Source organism: Myotis brandtii, unplaced genomic scaffold (genome assembly GCF_000412655.1).
Source record: "Myotis brandtii unplaced genomic scaffold, ASM41265v1 scaffold741, whole genome shotgun sequence".
Classification (NCBI taxonomy): domain Eukaryota; kingdom Metazoa; phylum Chordata; class Mammalia; order Chiroptera; family Vespertilionidae; genus Myotis; species Myotis brandtii.
In genome coordinates, this window is record NW_005370950.1 from 402,746 (window position 1) to 422,721 (window position 19,976).

General features: G+C 46.6%; 2 protein-coding genes across 9 annotated transcripts in view; both read left to right on the plus strand.

Annotated features, from left to right (window-relative positions):
- The window catches only part of LOC102240208 (chromosome-associated kinesin KIF4A), a 99,141-nt gene extending 97,131 nt beyond the window's left edge, over positions 1 to 2,010 (plus strand). The window contains exons 24-25 of the mRNA XM_014530502.1: positions 974 to 1,096; positions 1,371 to 2,010. Coding sequence (XP_014385988.1) covers positions 974 to 1,096; positions 1,371 to 1,571 — 324 coding nt within the window. The 3' untranslated portion in view covers positions 1,572 to 2,010. The remainder of the gene's footprint in view (positions 1 to 973; positions 1,097 to 1,370) is intronic.
- A 2,680-nt stretch (positions 2,011 to 4,690) lies between these two features.
- Positions 4,691 to 18,908, plus strand: GDPD2 (glycerophosphodiester phosphodiesterase domain containing 2). Of its 8 annotated transcripts, none has more exons than XM_014530512.1 (17): positions 4,927 to 5,037; positions 6,318 to 6,357; positions 6,567 to 6,680; positions 6,954 to 7,057; positions 7,339 to 7,432; positions 7,591 to 7,650; positions 7,881 to 7,979; positions 8,149 to 8,242; positions 8,341 to 8,534; positions 8,646 to 8,728; positions 8,824 to 8,974; positions 15,513 to 15,734; positions 15,938 to 16,086; positions 17,547 to 17,694; positions 17,841 to 17,923; positions 18,169 to 18,197; positions 18,284 to 18,908. In XM_014530512.1, exons 3-17 carry the CDS (start codon positions 6,576 to 6,578, stop codon positions 18,334 to 18,336), a joined length of 1,668 nt encoding a protein of 555 aa, XP_014385998.1. In that variant the 5' UTR covers positions 4,927 to 5,037; positions 6,318 to 6,357; positions 6,567 to 6,575; the 3' UTR covers positions 18,337 to 18,908. The 8 variants fall into 8 exon arrangements, with proteins under 8 accessions (XP_005882911.1, XP_014385998.1, XP_014385999.1 ...); XM_014530515.1 differs by having other exon boundaries at positions 4,929 to 5,037; positions 8,389 to 8,534; XM_005882849.2 differs by lacking the exon at positions 6,318 to 6,357 and having other exon boundaries at positions 4,691 to 5,037; positions 8,389 to 8,534.
- The last annotated feature ends 1,068 nt before the right edge of the window (positions 18,909 to 19,976 follow it).

The window sequence follows — 19,976 nt, forward strand, 5'->3', positions numbered from 1 at the left end:
AGTGACTTGTCGACTGGTCAACTGTCTGCCCTCTGGTAGTCAGTGCATGTCATAGCGAGTGGTTGAGTAGCCTTAGCATCAACAAGACACTTAGCATATTAAGCTTTTATTATATAGGATACTTCTAAGGTAGGCAGTTATTAGAGGATTAAAGAGGTAAGGCTAACAATTGCAGATGTCTCAGGGACCTTGGGAGTCTATTCCTGTGGCTAAGTAAAATAAGTCAGACAAAAAGTCAAGTACTATATGATTTCACTCATGTAGGATATAGAACTGAAAGCAACAAATAAACAAACACACAAAGTAAACAAACAAAAACTCATAGAAACAGACAACATGTTGGTTACCCGAGGGAAGGAGGTGGGAGTAGTAAAGGGTGAAGGGGGTCAAATATATGGTGACAGAAGGAGATTTGACTTTGGGTGGTGGGCACACAATGCAATATACAGATCATGTACCATAGAAATTTATACTTGAAACCTATATAATCTTATTGACCAATGTCACCCCAATAAAAGATTAGACCCTAGGCTTCCTGACTCTTAATCCAGTTCTTTTTTCATAACAGAAGCTTATAATTCTAATCAAAGCTCTACCCCAAAGTCACCTCACTGCCTAAGTAACTTCTTTCTCTTGGCCTCGGTTTCCTTCTCTGGAAAAAAAATAATATAGACAACACCCTGTAGAGGTACTAAAAAGAATATTACAGATTGGAAAAAGGGAAAGTTAAAGAAATCACCAAGGCTTAGTCTTGTTTAAACCTCGCCTCATGATGCATCCTGTGCCACTATCCTACCTAGTCCTTCGCCTTCAGAAGCTGCCGTCAAGCACTATGACCCCAAGCAGGGTCTCCCTGAGACTTGCTTAGAAACTGATGAGGCCCTCCAAGCTGGTGTCTCTCTGGTTGAACGGGAACAGTGATTCTATAACCCTGGGAACTGAATTTCTAATAGCCTGTCTGCTTGATTCCCAGGATAGCTTGGGAACTGTTGAGAGGACCCAGGATTCCGAAGGTTCCTTCAAACTGGAGGATCCCACAGAAGTGACCCCAGGATTAAGCTTCTTCAACCCTGTCTGTGCCACTCCAAACAGTAAGGTAGGTAGGCTAAAAGGCAGGCATTTCCAGCTGTATTATGGTCCATCTCTGCCTTAGCTCTGACCGACAGTGGTGGGGGAAGGGGAGAAAGGGCCAATGTGCTTGTTGGGAACTGGGAATGGAGCATAGAGTCTGTTTCTTCCTGCTTCCTGCAGAGCAATCTTACGGAACACCTCATACTATTGGAAGTGTACTGGGCATCTGTGGGGGCTGAGCTGGGCTAAGCCTCTGCCCCCACCTGAGATGTAGTCATACCTGTTTCTTTCCCTCCTAGATCCTGAAAGAGATGTGTGAAGTGGAGCAGGTTCTGTTAAAGACTGCTCCAGACACCTCCTCCCTTGGCCTCCCAGACTTGAAACATGTAGCCACAGAATCCCAAGAAAATAAAGCTCCAGGGAAGAAAAAGAAACGAGCTCTGGCCAGCAATGTCAGCTTCTTTTCCGGCTGCTCCCCTATTGAAGAAGAGGCTCCCTAAAATTGGACTCATCTCTGCCCCAGTCTGGCTTACAAGACACCTTCTGGTTGCAGCCAGAGGAGGTTTTTTAATGACTCCTCTACATTTCAGGTTTCTTGCTGTTGATAAAAGGGACAGCATGTCACTGAAAAGGAAGGAATTTTGTTGGCTCGGTCCTCAGTCTCTAGCCCTCCAGCCCCAGACTATTGCTCTCTCCTCTCTAGAAGGGTGCTAAACTGCCTGCTGAAGACAGAACCAGCTGACCTTCCTGCTGACTCTTTGGGAACCAATCCCCAGTACAGTCAAGCTCTTTCTGATTTGCCAGTAGTTCAGGCTGCCTCCCAGGGCTGTCTTATCTCTAGGCTCTCTCAGCTTAATGACAGAGCCTACCCTGGGTGGGACGCCTGACACCCATCTTTCAACCCACCTCAGGAAGTGGCTCTTCATGGTCCTGAGGTAAATGAAATCTTTAAAAATGTTAGTTTTTTAAAAGAAATAAAGAAATAAAGCTTAGTGCTTCTATTGTTTGGAAAGATCCTTCTGTGCTATATTTTCAACCCGTGTTCCTCCGCCCCTGGGAATGCCAGGCAAGTAGCCAGGCCCCACCGCCTTGTCATGGCCCCTGTCCCCTAAGGGCCGTATGGAGCAACACATTATGTCTTCACGTCATTCTGCTACCTCAGAAAATTGGAATAAAACTAGCAAGGCCAGTGGCCTGATCTCCACTGTACAGCCCGCCCAGCCTCTAGATTTACAAGAAAGGGACATATTTACCAGGCATCCCCATGCACCTGCCACAGTTTTATTTAAAGTCACAAAGTTAGTGGGTAATGGAGCTAGAACTTGAACCCAGGTCTAATACCAAAGCTTCATGTGTTACTAGAGTGGCGGTGGTGGCAATCCCTAAAGCCCTACAGCCTGACTTCTTGCTTGAGCATATGCCTTAGGCCACACTGCTACCTGCTTTCTCCTTTGAAAGGGGAGCAGAGGGCTGTGCTTACTCCTTACTGGGCATCAGAGTTCTCCATCTCTGCTTAAAACTGCAAGGGGGCCAGCCCTAAAATGCCAAACACAGGTTGCTGACTGGCCTTAGTGCCTTCTGAAGAATTTTCAAGCCCTGGGCCTCTCATATCCATGCATTCTGAATCCCAGTCTCCCCTCTCACCACCCCGCCCCCAGTAAAAGCTTCCAGAGCACCTCCCAGAACTCAGCACATGAAAGCCCAGACTCCTCTAAAATCCACCAGAGCCAAGCAAAGGAAACTAAAGGACGATCTGCTGGGAATGAAGCCTGCAGGAGGACTAGCTGTCCTGCAGCCCTCTCTGGCCTTCTGCCAGCAGGCAGCCCTAATTCTCTGCATTTTAATGTCCAGGAAGCAAGAGAGCCTCTTCCATTGCCAACTAGAGCCCCTGGATACAATGGGAAAGCAGAGAGGGAGGAGGGCTGTCTCTTGGCATAAGAGAGCCAGTCTTCTCACTCTCCCAAACCCAGTGTGTGTGGGGGGATGGGTAAGCTATCCCCAGAGAGGCATCCTTTCCCACCAACAATGCATTAACCCACAGGCTTTGAGCCATCACATCCTAGAGCAGCGGTTCTCAACCTTTGGGTCGCGACCCCTTTGGGGGTTGAACGACCCTTTCACAGGGGTCGCCTAAGACCATCAGAAAACACATATATAATTACATATTGTTTTTGTGATTAATCACTATGCTTTAATTATGTTCAATTTGTAACAATGAAAATACATCCTGCATATCAGATATTTGCATTACGATTCATAACAGTAGCAAAATTACAGTTATGAAGTAGCAACGAAAATAATTTTATGGTTGGGGGTCACCACAACATGAGGAACTGTACTAAAGGGTCACGGCATTAGGAAGGTTGAGAACCACTGTCTTAGAGGGAAGGTCAGTCCCACCCAGAGCCCTACATTTTAACACTAAGCTGACTACAAGTGCTAGCCAGCCCTGTCTGCTGTGATGTAGTAACAGTATCTTTTGTACGTTGTGGACAAAAGAAAGGGCTACATAATAAACCTGACAAGCTCAAGGGAGGCCTGCGTGGTGGCCTTACAGACTCAGAGACCTAAAGTAACCACATAGGATGGTCTGAACATAAAAATTCCTAACTAAAACCAGTTTGAGGGGGAGTCACATTCTAGGCCTGTATATCTTCTTTGACATAGTTCAATCTTTACCCTAAGTGAGCCTGTATATTGTCTTTTTGCATCTAAGATAACATACCCTTGGAATGTCAGAGTAATCTCATCCAGATCCCTCAGGGCACACCAGAGCAGAGACTATGAACCCTTCATTGTTATCTTGTTGCCTACATACCATCTCTATGTGTTGTAAATGCTAACTATCCTGTACCCACCAATGTAAAAGATGTCTGAGTCTCTCCATTTCACTCTTTATCCAATTCAGAGATTTTCCTTCTTTTCTTTCTCCTGACCCCTTAATCTACCATCAATGGATTTCATGTAACCCTCCTTAAGTCTCCTCCTTTGATTCTAGTGTATAAACTAGGCTGTAAAACTGCCATTCTCAGAGCGTTTTCTCAATCCCTTGAGATTTTGCTTCCCAGAAATTGCCCGTTTGGCTCAAATAAACTTATAAAAATTATCTACAGGTTTGAACGTTTCTTACATCGACAATGTGTTCATCTTTCACAATCCAGTGACCCTAACTCCCTATACTCCTCAAATGATTCTTAGAAGGAGACTTTAGATGCCTTGGAGATAAAGCAGCTGGAATGATGCGAGTCTTGGCCATCCTGAATGAGCATATACTGTCTGGGGTGATGGATGGGAAGGTTAGGAGCCACAAAGCCCATGGGGACCCCGGCCTAGAAGCAGGGTGATCTGCTGTCCAGATATCAGGAAGTAGCTTGCAATTCTCTCTTCTTGATGCACTTTGCAAAAGTGGGAGTAGACTCCCAAGAGGGAAAGGAGGCTGATGAACGAAGGCTGTCCTCCCATGAAGCTTGAGACCAAATGCTGGACTCCCTCACACACACCCCTCCCCGGGGGGGGGGGCCTTCTCTGGAAAGTTGCAAAGTTGTGTAGTCACCTCCCCCCAGCTTCCCTCCCGCCTGCCAGTGCCCTAAGCCCTCGCCTCCCAGAGACAGGACAAAGCCCTGGCAGTGACTGAGGGGAGCAGGAGGAGGGACAGAGGAACCGGGAAGGCTGTACAAAAGAATTCCTCACCCCAAAGCCCCCTGACCGGCAGCAGCGAGTAAAGAAGCAGATCTGCTCTCCCTCCTCCTTCCCCCCTCCCATCTTCCCACCCAGACGGCACAAGCCAGAGAGCAGCTGCAGGCCTTCAGAGAGGACCCACACAGCCTCCTGTAGGTGGCAACAGTGCCACCTGTTTGACTGGTGGGGCAGAGTGGTGGACTGAAAGAGAGAGGAGGCAGACAACTCGAAGAGGATCTGGGAAGCGGTGCAGTGCAGAGCCGAGAGCAGAGCTGCCGCTGAGAAAAGGTGTGAGGGCTGGGAAGGCTGGGGGGCTACAGGCAGCGGGGCGGAGGCTGGCTCCAACCTTCAGGGATTGGGCAGCACCCCTGCTCAGCTTCCTTGAGGGTTTTTCAAGCTGCTCAGATCTGACCCCATTCTCTAGACAGCTCCTGGAGGGAGGTGGGGCTCTGGCAGGCAGTGCCTGGGGTACTGGGGGCAGGATCTGAGGAGGCAGGAGGTGCCGATGGAGCCCAGGACAGGCTACCACAACCCAGTCCCAGGGTGGGAAGAGGCAGAGCCTCCCTTTGGGATGACTTTTTCCTGGGAGGGAGCCCAGGAAGCAGAGAGGTTTCCTTCCCCCAGCCTCAGGCCCCCACCCCTCCACAGCCTACCCTAACCTCCTTTCCCAAGGCAAGCATAGTGTAAGGAGGGCTGTTTCAGGAGTAGCTACACCCTCCCTCCTTTCAGGGGCCCAGCCACTGTGCACCCCTCTAAGACTCCACGGCCTCAGGAGAGCTCAAATGACAAGGGGTTGTGTCCCACAGACCACACATACTTTGGGTGTATTTAGGAGCTCTTTACACACCCAAAGTCATCAACAAACCCATTTGTACTGCCAGCCACGAGTACACACGCACAGACAAGTGCTGACACAAATCGCACTCCTTCTTAGGATAATCACCATCACACACCCAGCCTAGTTTGGGATCAATTAAGCCAACTCAGTCTCAGCCTGACCCAAAAGCACAAGGTACAGGGATCGCCTGCCCCAGGACAACCACACCCCCCATACCTTTGGCCTGTATTTGTTGCACTTTCACCTAAGGGACCTCAGAGGGTGGGGCCCTGAAAAGGGGGAGGTGGAGACTGGGTTACTGATTGAGGTGGGGGGGGGTGACTGGGCGGGAAGTGATCGGACTGGGGCAAGAGGGCTTGGATTTTCCAGGTGTGCGGACAGGAAAAGAGCCCCTTAAGTCTGGGAGTGACCCAGACTGCCTGTTCCTCTGGCTTCCTCTTATTGGCTGTGCTCCCTGCCCCCCTGGAAGGTGGAGACAGAGAATCTTTCAGTCAGGGCTTTGTGATGTGTGTAATCTGTATCCATAGTAACTGGCCCACTAGCTAGGCCTCCCTTTAGCCCCAGGTCAGAACTGGAACTTCAGCCTCATGTTACTCCTAATTCCTGGGGCTGCCTGAAGCTTGGTTAAATCTGCCTCAACTTGTTGAATTGAGTTTGCCCCACCCCAGGCAGTTTCTCCTGTTAAATGGGCATGCTATTAGGTAGGAGAGATTGCGTGTTCATCCTGCAGGCCAACAAGCTGGATTTCCCAAGTGTCCCAGACTGACCAGGTATCCAGATTAAAGGGAAAGACCCTGGAGATTGTCATCCTTTGCTCACCTCCTCGTCCACTCTGGCACGCAGGACCTGCTCCATGACCTCCATTGCTGGGCAGCAGCCCAGGCCTTTGCTTCTCCATCAGGCTCCTCAGATACACTGGGAGGAAGGCTGGGATCTGCCTTCACCAGGGTCCCTGATGGCAGAGTATCTCTTCCCCCAGGCCCTCACCATGGCCAAGTCCCCCAACTGCTGCTCCGTCTGGGCCCGCAGCATCCACTGCCTGTATAGCTGCCACTGGAGGAAGTGTCCCAAGGACAGGATGAAAACCAGCCAGGTGGAGTAGGGATGGGGGCACCTGAAGTCCAAGGCAGAGGCCTTGTGAAGGGGAGAAGGAGGCTAAGGAGGCCACTGCGCTCAGAGGCAGCTGGGGGTGGAGGGAAGGGGCTTTCTCTCCCCAGGAAGAAAATCTCTCTCAAATATGGAAAGAGCTGCTGGCAGAGCAGAGCAGCCCAACGCCTGGCAGGAAGTCCCTTTAAGCTGCCATCCGTTGGGGACTTTGAGCTGAAAGTGGGAATCGGCTGTGAGCTTCTCTCCTGCTCCTTTACAGTGTGAATATATGTGGTTTGGCCTGCTCTTCTTCACTGTCCTCCTCTCCTTGGGCTGGCTGTACATCGGGCTCATCCTTCTCAATGACCTGCACAACTTCAATGAGTGTGTCATGGACCCCCTGCCTCAGCAAACATGTCAACCTATTCCCCACCCTGGGCCCCTGGGTGCTCAGTCATCCCCAGCCCTGCCCATCTCTCCTGCTGCCCAACATCCTTAGAAGACCCCTCCACAAAGGCTCCCCAGTCCTTGGTGTCCCTGGCCCTGTGAAAGGCTGCCCCTCACTACCTTGTAGTCCTCCTTCTTGGTCCACCCACCCCAACTCCCCTCAGGCCCCTGCTGACACCCCTTCCTGCACTCGGATACCTCCCTCTCCCCTCCCACAGATTCCTGTTCCGCCAGTGGGGACACTGGATGGACTGGTCCCTGGCATTTACGCTTTTTGTCTCTCTACTGGTCACATATGCGTCCCTGCTATTGGTGGGTACTGGCCTAGCCCCCACCTCGGCCCTTCCTTCTGGTTCAGCTCTACCCGTCCCACTGTGGGGAGGGGAAGAGGGAGGTGTCAGCCTGGGAAGCCCACCTCAGTGGCCCACCGCTTTTGGCACCTCATTACTTCCAACACCCTCTACCCCCAGCTCCTGGCTGTGCTCCTGTGGTTCTGTGGCCAGCCTCTACACCTGCACAGTGTCCACAAGGTAAAGTGGGAATGGGAGTGAGCAGGCAAGGGGGCCCCTGATCCCAGCATTTGGTTGGCTATATGTCGAAAACCTCACTATTCTAACCCCGGGCTCAAACTGAAGACCTGAAGCCCAGTAGATGTTTGTTAACCGAAAGAAGGAAAGTAAAGGAGTCAGGGGAGGAGAATGGTTCTGTTTTCATAGAATGAGGAGCAGCCCAAGTAGCCTATTCATCCCGGGTCCCCCAGGTGCTGCTGCTCCTCATTGTACTTCTTGTGCTCGCTGGACTCGTGGTACTGGATGTCCAATGGCAGGAGGAGTGGCTTAGCCTACGTCTGTCACTGTGGGTGAGTGGCTGATCTCCAGTCCCTGGTTGGGAGCCTGGGCCTGTGGCCAACCCCAGGACCTATCTTGCTCCCTGGTCCCCCAAAACTGCAAGTAGGTCTGAATTCTAAAAGTCAGGTCCTCAGAGAAGAAAGGGAGGACAGAGTCCTCCTCACCAACTCTCCTCCATAGGCCACAGCCCCGTTCCTTCACATTGGAGCTGTTGCTTTCATCACCATCCTGGCCTGGCCTGTGGCTGATAACTTCTACCATATCCACAAAAGAGGTACCAACTCCACTCCCACACACACCCTCGCTGGCCATCCATGCTTCAGCCTCCTGCTGCCTGATTCCCTGCACCTGCACTCTGCTTTCTGCCCCCAGAGCTCGCCCGCTGCCCCTTCTCCACAGCTGGTCCCCCACTCCTCACAGGCCACAAGATTGTGCTACTGTTCGTGTATTTTACAATTGTCCTGGCCATCTACCTGGCCCCCCTCTGCATCTCCTCAACCTGTATCATGGAACGCAGAGACTTATCCCCCAAGCCTAGGCTGGTTGGACACCGAGGGGCCCCTATGGTGAGTGTGGGCAGAATGCTGGCATGGCACGGAGGGTCTGCAGTGGCTAGGCCTGTGGGTTCCCAGGCTCCTACCCTTCCCTGTGACCGCCTCACCAATTCCCTCTTCCAGCTGGCCCCCGAGAATACCCTGATGTCCCTGCGGAAGACAGCAGAATGTGGAGCTAATGTGTTTGAGACCGATGTGATGATCAGGTGAGGGAAACTGGGGGCTGACAGACACAGCAGGGGAACTCCGAAAATGAGAGCAGCCCCAGAGCTTGGCCCTCTGACATCCTTCATGCCTTCAGCTCCGATGGGATCCCTTTCCTCATGCATGATGAGCACCTGAGCAGAACCACAGATGTGGCCTCTGTGTTCCCAACCCGAATCACCGCCCACAGCAGCGACTTCTCCTGGGCTGAACTGAAGAGACTCAATGCCGGGGCCTGGTTCCTGGAGGTGAGGACAGCGTCCTGGAAGAGATAGCCACCTGCAGGGGCCCTCAGGGCAGAGTTCATTCATTGATAAGCGAGTGCTGAGTGCTGTGCTGAGCAATAGGTATACAGTCTGCCCTCAGGTCATAACCTTCTAGTATAAATGAGAGCTTTGGCAACAGGCTATCAGAATATGAAAACTACAGCGATAACAGTATCGATAATTACTGAGTAGAGAGGTCACTGTTTGGCAGGGTGTGTGTGGGACAGGGTCAAGCGTAGTTTCACAGAAGAGGACACCTGAGCAGTTTTTAAGATGGACAAGGCAGGAAATGGGAATTCTAGTCAGAGGCAAGAACATGGGTAAAGCCCAGAAGTATGAAGAAGTGTTTTCAGGGAACAGAAAGTGGCTTGGTGGCACCAGGAGATAAGAGCAGTGGGAGGGGAGACTGGTGAGGGGAGCAAAGGCTTGGTTTAAGAAAACTTCAAATGCCAGGCCCAGGTGTGTGGACTCAATCCTGCAGGTGATGGAATACATTGCAAAGGATACTTAGTTTTTTCAGTTCCTCTTTTCCTGATTATGAAAGTAATACATGTTCCTTGTAAAAAAGTAAAACATCAGCCCTGACCGGTTTGGCTCAGTGGATAGAGCGTCGGCCTGCGGACTGAAAGGTCCCAGGTTCGATTCCAGTCAAGGGCATGTACCTTGGGTGCGGGCACATCCCCAGTAGGAGGTGTGCAGGAGGCGGCTGATTGATGTTTCTCTCTCATCAATGTTTCTAACTCTCTATTCCTCTCCCTTCCTCTCTGTAAAAAATCAATAAAATATATTTTTTAAAAAAGTAAAACATCAGCCCTGACCGGTTTGGCTCAGTGGATAGAGCGTCGGCCTGCGGACTGAAAGGTCCCAGGTTCGATTCCAGTCAAGGGCATGTACCTTGGGTGCGGGCACATCCCCAGTAGGAGGTGTGCAGGAGGCGGCTGATTGATGTTTCTCTCTCATCAATGTTTCTAACTCTCTATTCCTCTCCCTTCCTCTCTGTAAAAAATCAATAAAATATATTTTTTAAAAAAGTAAAACATCAGAGAAATAACTTAAAAATTAAAAACTCTCTCATAATCCAGTCCCCCTGAGATAGTCACTGTTAACAGTTGGGTACATATTCTATATATACATATGTATACATACAGATATATGCACACACACATATATATTTTTCATTTTGCACCAATAGGACCACTTCACATATTCTTTTGCAACTTTCTTTTTTTTCCCCATTTAACTCTCTATATATTTACATACCAGAGTGTTAAGAACAAGGGATATCTGGGTCGAATCCTGGTTTCACCACTTCCTAGCCTTGTGAGCCTGAGCAACATTCCTTAGTCTCTCTGTGCTTCATTTTTCTCATCTGTGAAATGGGAATAATAAGCGTAACTTGCAGGATTATTGGAAGGATTAAATAAATTAATACACATAAAGTACTTATTTTATCTCACATTTATTTTGTATTCATTTATTTGCTCATGTAAATATGGGCATATCTGTTCTTATTTTACACAATGAGTAATATTATGACTATGCTCCAGTTTCCTGCTGGTGACAAATTCACCCAATAATCACTTATCTGGAAAAGTCTTTTTTTTTGCACCATTATTTTTTTATTAGGACTTTATTTGAAAATGTGAAAGTATGTATTAAGAGAACATGTGTATTATCACTTTTTTATTGAGCTTATTGGGTGACATTGGTTACTAAAATTATAGAGGTTTCAGGTGCACAATTCTAGAATACATCATCTGTATATTGTATTGTGTGTTCATCATCCTAAGTCAAGTTTCCTTCCATCACCATTTATCCTCCCTATGCCGTCTTCTACCTTCCCCCACCCCCTTTCTCTCTGATAATCATCATATTGTTGTCTGTGTCTATGAGTTTTTGTTGTTTTTTAAAAATATTTTTTATTGATTTTTGGAAAGAGAGGAAGGGAGGGAGAGAGATAGAAACATCAATGATGAGAGAGAATCATCATCTATCAGCTGCCTCCTATGCCCTGACTAGGAATCAAACTGGTGACCTCTTGGTTCATGGGTCGACACTCAACCACTGAGCAACACTGGCCAGGAGTTTTTTGGTTGTTTTTTGTTTGTTTGTTTGTTTGTTTGTTTTTTGCTTAATGCTTTCACCTTTTTCACCCAGCCCTGCAACCTCCATCCACTCTGACAGCTGTCAGTCTGTTCTCTGAATCTGTCATCACTTTGTTGGTTTATTTTGTTCATTAGACTCCACATATAAGTGAAATTATATGGTACTTGTCTTTCTCTGACTGGCTTATTTCACTTAGCATAATGTTCTCTAGGTCCATCCATGTTGTTGCAAAAGTAAGATTTTTTTTTTTTTTTTTTTTTACGGCTGAGCAGTTTTCCATTGTGTAAATGTACAACTGCTTTTTTATCTACTCAGCTACTGATGGGCTCTTGGCTATTGTAAATAATGCTGAAATGAACATAGGAGTGCATATATTCTTTTGAATTAGTGTTTAGGGTTTCTTCAGGTATATTCCTGGAAGTGGAATTGCTGGGTCATAAGGCAATTCCATTTTTAATATTTTGAGGAAACTCTATACTGCTTTCTACAGTAGCTGCACCAATCTGCATTCCCACCAGCAGTGTACTAGGGTTCCCTTTCCTCCCCATCTCTGCAAGCACTTGTTTGTTGATTTATTGATGGTAGGAATTGTGAGGTGATATCTCATTGTGGTTTTAATTTGCTGACTGATGATTAGGGATCTTGTTTTCATGTCTATTGGCCATCTGTATGTCCTCTTTGGAGAAGTGTCTATTCAGGTCCTTTGCCCATTTTTAATTGGATTGTTTGTCTTCCTGGGCTTGAGTTGTATAAGTTCTTTATATATTTTGGAAATTAGCCCCTTATCAGATGTATCATTGGCAAATATATTCTCTCATTCGGTGGGCTGTTTATTCATTTTGTTAATGGTTTCCTTTGCTGTGGAAAACCTTTTTAGTTCAATGTAGTCCTATTTATTTATTTTTCTTTTGTTTCCCTTGCCAGAGGTGATATATTAGAAAAAATATTGCTAAGAGCAATGTCCAGGATTTTACTGCTATGTTTTCTTCTAGGAGTTTTATGTTTTCACATCTAACATTTCAATCTTTAATCCATTTTCAGTTTATTCTTATGTGTAGTGTAAAATGGTGGTCTAGTTTTTTTTTTTGCACATATATGTCCAATTTTCCCAACACATTTATTGAGTAGACTATCTTTATCTCATTGTATGTTTTTGTCTCCTTTGTCAAATATTAATTGACCATAAAAGCGTGGGTTTATTTCTGGGCTCCCTATTCAGTTCCATTGATCTATATGCTTGTTTTTATGCCACCACCATGCTGTTTTGATTACTGTGACCATGTAGTATAGTTTGATATCAGGTAGTGTGATACCTCCAACTTTGTTTTTCTTTCTCAAGATTGCTGTGGCTATTCGGGGTCTTTTGTGGTTCCATATAAATTTTTGGAATATTTGTTCTAGTTCTGTGAAATAAGCCATTGGAATCTTTTTTAAAGTATATTTTTATTGATTTCAGAGATGGAGAGAGAGAGAGAGAGAGGGAGGGAGAGAGAGAGAACACATCAATGATGAGAAAGAATCATTGATCGGCTGCCTCCTGCACACCCCACACTGGGGATCGAACCCACAATCTGGGCATGTGCCCTGACCAGGAATTGAACCATGATCTCCTGGGTCATAGGTCAACACTCAACCACTGAGCCATGTCGGCCGGGCGCATTGGAACCTTGATAGGAATGGTATTGATTCTATAGATTGCTTTGGGTAGTATGGACATTTTAATGATGTTAATTCTTCCTATCCATGAGCATGATATATGCTTCCACTTGTTTGTATCTTCTTCAGTTCTTTCTTCAGTGTGTTATAATTTTTCATCCTTGGTTAAATTTATTCCTAGGTTAAATTTATTTTTTTTATATCCTTGGTTAAATTTATTCCTAGGTATTTTATTTTGGATGCAATTGTAAATGGGATTGTTTTTTTTAGTTTCCCTTTTGTTGTTGATGTTGTTGTTAATCCACACCTGAAGATATTTTTTCCATTGCTTCTTTTAGAGAGTAGAAGGGAGGGAAAGAGAGAGAGGGAGAGAGAGAGAGAAACATTGATGTGAGAGAGACACATTGATTGGTTGCTTCCTGCACACACCTGACCAGGACCAGGGATTAAACCTGCAACCCAGGTATGTGCCCTTGACTGGGAATTGAACCAGAGATCCTTCGGTGTGCAGGCTGATGCTCTAACCACTAAGCAAACCGGCCATGGCAAGTTTCCCTTTCTGATAGTTCATTGTTAGTGTATAAAAATGCAACCAATCTCTGAATATTTATTTTGTATCCTATTTTACTGAATTCATTTATCAGTTCTAGGAGATTTTTAGTGGAATATTTAGAGTTTTCTATATACAGTATCATGTCATCTGTAAAAAATGACAGTTTTACTGCCTCCTTTCCAATTTGGATGCCTTTTATTTCTTCTTCTTGTCTGATTGCTGTGGCTAGGACTTCCAGTACTATGTTGAACAGGAGTGGTGAGAGTGGACATCCCTGTCTTGATCCTGTTCTTAGGGGAAATGGTTTTAGTATTTCCCCATTAAGTATGATGTTGGCTGTAGGTTTGTCATATATGGTCTTTATTATGTTGAGGTATGTTACTTCTATTTCCACTTTGAGAAAAGTTTTTATCTCAAATGGGTGCTGGGTTTTATCAAATGCTTTTTCTGAGTCTATTGATATGATCATGTGCTTTTTATCCTTTATTTTGTTCATGTGGCATTTCACGTTCATTGATTTGTGAATATGGTACCAAACTTGCATCCCTGGGATAAATCCCACTGGATCATGGTGTATGATCTTTTTAATGTATTGCTGGATCCGGTTGCTAATATTTTGTTGAGGATTTTAGCATCTATGTTTATCAGGGATATTGGCCTATAATTTTCTTTCTTTGTAGTGTCTTTATCTGGTTTTGGGGATAATGCTGGCTTCATAAAATGAGCTTGGGTCCACCATTATTTTTTATTCCTTTTTTTAAAATCCTCACCCTAGGACAGTGATGGCGAACCTATGACATGTGTGTCAGAGGTGACACGTGAACTCACTTTTTGGTTGATTTTTCTTTGTTAAATGGCATTTAAATATGTAAAATAAATGTCAAAAATATAAGTCTTTGTTTTACTATGGTAGCAAATATCAAAAAATTTCTATATGTGACACGGCACCAGAGTTAAGTTAGGGTTTTTCAAAATGCTGACACGCCGAGCTCAAAAGGTTCACCATCACTGCCCTAGGATGTCTTTTAAAAATTGATTTTAGAGAGAGAGAAAGGGAGAGAGAAAGAGAGAAACATTGATGTGATGTGAGAGTGAAACATCATTAGGCTGCTTCCCATATGTGCCCTGACTGGGGATCAAACCTATAACCTAGGTATGTGTTCTGACCAGGAATCAAACTGCAACCATTTTGGTACACCACAATTTTTTGGTACACTAGATGATGCTCCAACCAACCAAGCCACCCAGCCATGGCTGACATTATTTTTGAAGGATATTTTCACTGGATATAAAATTCATCAATGAGATTTTTCCCCCCATAGCTTTAAAGATTTCATACTTGACATCTTTATTATATTCAAGAAATCGACCATAATTTTTACCTTTTTTGCCATATTCTTTTTGCTTTTGTGGAAAAGTAGATATATGGAAGTCCTTACTATGACATTCCAGAGTGCTTCTTGTCTATCTAATCTTGCAACATTCAAAGAGGAAATTTTCACCTGCCTCCTAGACAGGGTCTGTTGCATAAAGTACTTCTAACACTACCTGGCACATAGTAAATACTTAATAAGTGCTAAGTAACTTGCTTTTACCAGGTCAGTGATTAGGAGGTAATTTGTTGATTACAAAGGGAGGAGAAGAGTGACCCAGGTTTGGAATAGCCTCTAGGAGAAATGGGAGAGAGAGAGTATATCAAGGACAAGAAAACAGATGGCTAAGTGGCACCAAAGAGAAAAACAGGACTGCAGTGCCAAAAGTCCACATAGTGTGCTCTGCCTCCTGGGGCAATTGTAGAATTGAATCAAAATTTGTACCTATAGAACAGGTAGGTTAAGAAAGCTGTTGATGGTGCTGTGGAAGAGTTCAAACTGTGGAGGGACCATGGGAAGGGGATGTAGGTACAGCCAGAAAGCTGCTGATATTGGGATAAAACCAAGGGGTCACAATCCCAGAGATCTTCATGAAACCAAAGAGAAATTGTAGTGGGAGAGAGGAAATTAGGAAACTGGGAAGGTAGGAGGGTGGGTTAACAGATTAAGGCATTAGAAGGTCTGGAAAAGGCCATCGTTTGAGGAAAGAAAGACCCTGACAACGATGTGGGCAGAAGCTGGACCCCAAGTCAGGGAATGAGTGAGATGATGAGGATGGGGGAATGACCCAGAGGCTTCTTCTAGTCTTGAAATAATTTTTCTCTTCTTATAGAGGCCACCCTTCTGGGAGGCCACACAGCTATCAGGCCTTGATCGGAAAGAGGCTGAGAATCAGACAGTACCAACATTGGAAGAGTTATTGAAGGAAGCTGCAGTCCTCAACCTTTCCATTATGTTTGATTTGCGCCGCCCACCACGAAACCACACATACTATGACACTTATGTGAACCTGACATTGGAGACTGTGCTGAATTCAAGGGTCCCTCAAGCCATGGTGATATTGCCAGGACCCCAAGTGCCCCTCACCACCCCCCACACTGCCTTCCCTAGGCCATGGTGACAATCTTGAGCTGTCCCTGCCCCAGGGCCCCACCTAGCTCATTTACCCCACTCTGTGGTCAAACCTCTCTGCTCTGCCCCTGCCCCTGGAATCCCCAGGCCTTCCCCAGCTTCACACCCATCCTCCTTGAACCACAGGTCCTTTGGCTCCCAGATGAAGATCGGGCTAATGTCCAACAACGGGCACCCAGAATGCACCAGATATATGGACAGTTGGGAGTCAACAGAACTGAGAGGCCCCTGTTTCTCAACCTCCCCTATCAAGACCTACCACAATTGGATATAAAGTAAGTTCCAGAGGAAAGGAGCTGAGGGGATCACATGCAGCTTAATGGTGGGGAAGAGCCAATGTGGGGAGAGCAAAGACCACTCATTCATTCACTCATACAACAAATATTTATCAAATGCTTACTGTATGTCAGGCACTATTTATTGCAGTCTTTGGGCATACAACTGAAAGAGAAAAACAATAAACCATTGAACAAAATATATGCATATTGGACACTGATAAATGATATGAAGGTGATAAAATGGGGAGATGCAATAGAGCAATTGGAGTTGGGAAGGAGGGGTTAGTGAGGGGCCACATTAGGAAGAATGGTTAAAGAAGTGGTGCCTAGGCTGAGACCTGATGCATCACAGGAGTGAACAATGAGGAGAGCTGCAGAAGAGCAGGAACAGCAGCCTAATGAGCACGGTGGAGGTGAGGCTGGAGAGGTGGGCAGGGAACAAATTGGATCAGACCTTGTAGGCCAAGAGAAGGGTTTTAGCTTTCATTCTACACCAAAGAGATAAGTGCTAGAGAGGATGGATGCAAAGGAGAGAGGTGATAGAGTCACCAATGTGAGCTAGGCCCCCAAAGCTGACCCATCCAGTAAACATGATCAACCTCAAAACATTCAGCCGCCAAGATCTTTTCTAATGTTCTTCTGGTTAGATAGAACAAAAAATGTGTGCTGAATGATAGATAGACCAGTTATAATAAATATTTCAAAGACCTTTCCTCAAGTTGTCACCATGGAGGGAGACAACATTGGGGTGGCCCTCACCTTAGTCTTGTCCTGGTCAGCATTGACTGCCGATCACATTTCCAAAACATGTGACTTGGTAATGAATATATCAATGATGAAAACAAGGCCCTGAAAGGTCTAAGCACTCTGAGATGATAGGCCAAAGGTACCAAGATGAAACGCAACAGGGATAGATGTAAAAACCCATATTTGGGGCTCAAAAGAAGCTCAGTTGCTCAAAGACAAGAGAGGAGACACTGGCATCAGCAGAAATGTGTGCAAAAGACCAGGGCTTTGATTGGACACTGTGCATAATGAGTCATCGGTGCACGTCATATTGCTGAAACTAACCTGACCGTGGGCTGCCTTCATACAGGCATAGTGCCGAGAAGGCAAGAAGAGTTTTGTTCTACTCAAAGCTTGTGCAAGCCACCTGGATATCATTTGCAGATGCATACGTTGAAAGGAACATTGATAAACTGGAGTAAGATCAGGTTAAATGGGTTTGTATAGTGAAGGAGATAAGCCAGATTCCAAGCCCCAGCTAGAAGGACAGTGACTGTTGGGCCTACAAAAGAGAAGACTCAGGGGGACATGGTCAATTTTCCTCAGACCATTGAAGGGCTGTCATGGGACAAAGAGGAGAGACACATTTGTGTGACCCCAGACAGGAGCTGCCTCCCATGCCTTGTGCCCCATGGTTCTGGATGTCACCTGTTTCTTTTTCGCCTCCATAGAGCACTGCATGAGGATAATGTCTCAGTGAACCTATTTGTTGTGAACAAGCCCTGGCTCTTCTCCATACTCTGGTGTGCAGGGGTGGATTCGGTCACCACCAATGACTGCCAGCTGCTGCAGCAGATGCGTTACCCCGTCTGGCTTATTGTGAGGGCTCTACTACTGTCAACCTCCTCCTATTTCCTCTTCCCTGATTCTCCTTAACCCTGCCCCTCTCTTCCTTTCTCCCCCATATACTACCTTTGGGGCTCTGGCCACCAACAGGGGCCCTTTTTTTTTTTTTACTCCCACAGCCCCCTAAAACCTACCTAATGATATGGCTCCTCATTGATTGTGTCTCCACCCTGCTGATTTTGGGGCTGTTCCTCCTCCGTGGGTGAGTGTTTTGTGCCTTAGCTTTCTGGATCTTTATTCTCCCCAGGGTCCTGGTGATGGGACTGATTCAGATTCATACTGCCTGGAGTTTGGGGTTGGGTCTGTTTGGTTCCTTTGAGATTCTTAGACCCTTCCTTGGACACCAAATTGGCTTGAATCTGGGAAAAGCAGTTTGGGGGAACCCAGGTTCAAAAGGTCATGCTTGAAGGTGGCTGAACTCACCATGGGAAGCTTTTTTCCCTGTAGGAGATGTGCCGAGAAGAGAGAGATAACTGGTAAGAACTTTCTCTCATTACCTCATTTTTCTTTTCCACTAGCATTCCCATTACTCATTCTTGCCATGTCCTCCTCACCTCTCCAGGCTTAGAAACAGCTGTGCTGCTGACCAGGATCAACAATTTCATAATGGAGTGAATGCCCTGCTCTAGGCCCCCACCAGCCAGAGTCTGAGGCCTGTCTACATCTGTCAACAGCAAGGAAGGGAGCATGGCTACAGTGGAATGGTGGAGTGAACTTTGAATTATGAGGGAAATGGTGGATATGCCCCAAGCTTCTATGGAATCTTCTTCCCTTTGGGTTTTGACCTGAGGTGGTGGTGGAAGACAGTAAATCATGAGAAATGTCTCCCAAAATAAAACGTTCTAGAACAGGGGAGATTGCCAAGAAAATGTTTCAGACTTGTGTGCACATGTTCTTGTGTAGAAAGCACAGGGTGTATCAGGGATGGAACAGCTTGGAACAGTGACTGAAGGAGAGATGAAAACGGCCTTCCTGGAGAACCCACCCCACTCCATTCACTGTGTCGCCCCAACCACTGCAATTTAGCTGCTTTCCTGCATAGAGGCTGGGAGCTAAAGAGCCCATCTAGCCATGTAGTTCTATGCCTACAGGTGGCTTTTTACTGCGTACAGCCTTTTTCTTCAAGACACGTTGGTTCATGTTTCTTGTCTATTAATCCTTTTCTGAATGAATTTAATTTCCATTTGTCCACAGTCTCATCTTTTCAGCACTGGTGCTAGGGGGAGGATGCACCCTCCATCTACGGTTGTATGTGATGTGACAATGAGGGGTCATCATGAGGAGATGTATGGGTTGGAGGGGGGAGGAGGACCACTTGAGGCAATGAAGCACTGCAAGAGGGGAATGAACGAGCCACTGTCAAGGGAGGGGGTCAGGCGGCCCAAGGAGCATGGTATAGAGTTGCTTTGTAGCTCCACCTTGTGGTCACCTTCCCCAAGAGGAGGGCTGCGCGTCGGTCATGTTTGCTGAATGACACCTGTTTCCCCTGCCAGCTGGGGACCTGTGTCCTTGACTCCGGACCCTGAGGGGCAAAGTCCTATTTCCACACGTTTTCGCTTATCTGGGCTGCGCACAGGGTCTGGGTCCCCGGTCTGCCTTTCCCTCGAAGAGCAAGTTTCCAGTGTGTTTTCTGCTCGTGAGTTCCCAGGTGACTAGCGTGGAGCTGGCCTAGGATAAGTCGTCTGATAGAAGGGGGTGGTACTAAGGCAAAAAGGTGAACAGGAGGGGGCTCTATGGCTGACTCTTTGGTCCCCCACCGCACCAACATTTGCCCCAATTTACATCTCCACACGAAGCCAAATCGAATTGAGGCTTTGGCAAGGGAGGTTCGGTTCTCCATTCCTCCCCTCTCCCCAGACTGGAACCTGGGAGCGCACTAGCACCTCGAGACAAGCCCCTACTCCAGCGGTTCTTAACCTGTGGGTCGCGACCCCTTTGGCGGTCAAACGACCCTTTCACAGGGGTCGCCCAAGACCATCGGAAAACACATATATAATTACATATTGTTTTGTGATTAATCACTATGCTTTAATTATGTTCAATTTGTAACAATGAAATTGGGGGTCACCACAACATGAGAAACTGTATTAAAGGGTCGGGGCATTAGGAAGGTTGAGAACCACCTACTCGGTGGCAAGGAAGCCCCTGGAACTACATTTCCCAGAATGCCCAGCCACTTCCGGCCTCTAGATTTAGATTAGGGCGAGTTTGTATTTGTGTTCCCACCCCCACTCCTCCAGGACAACGTCCCTTCC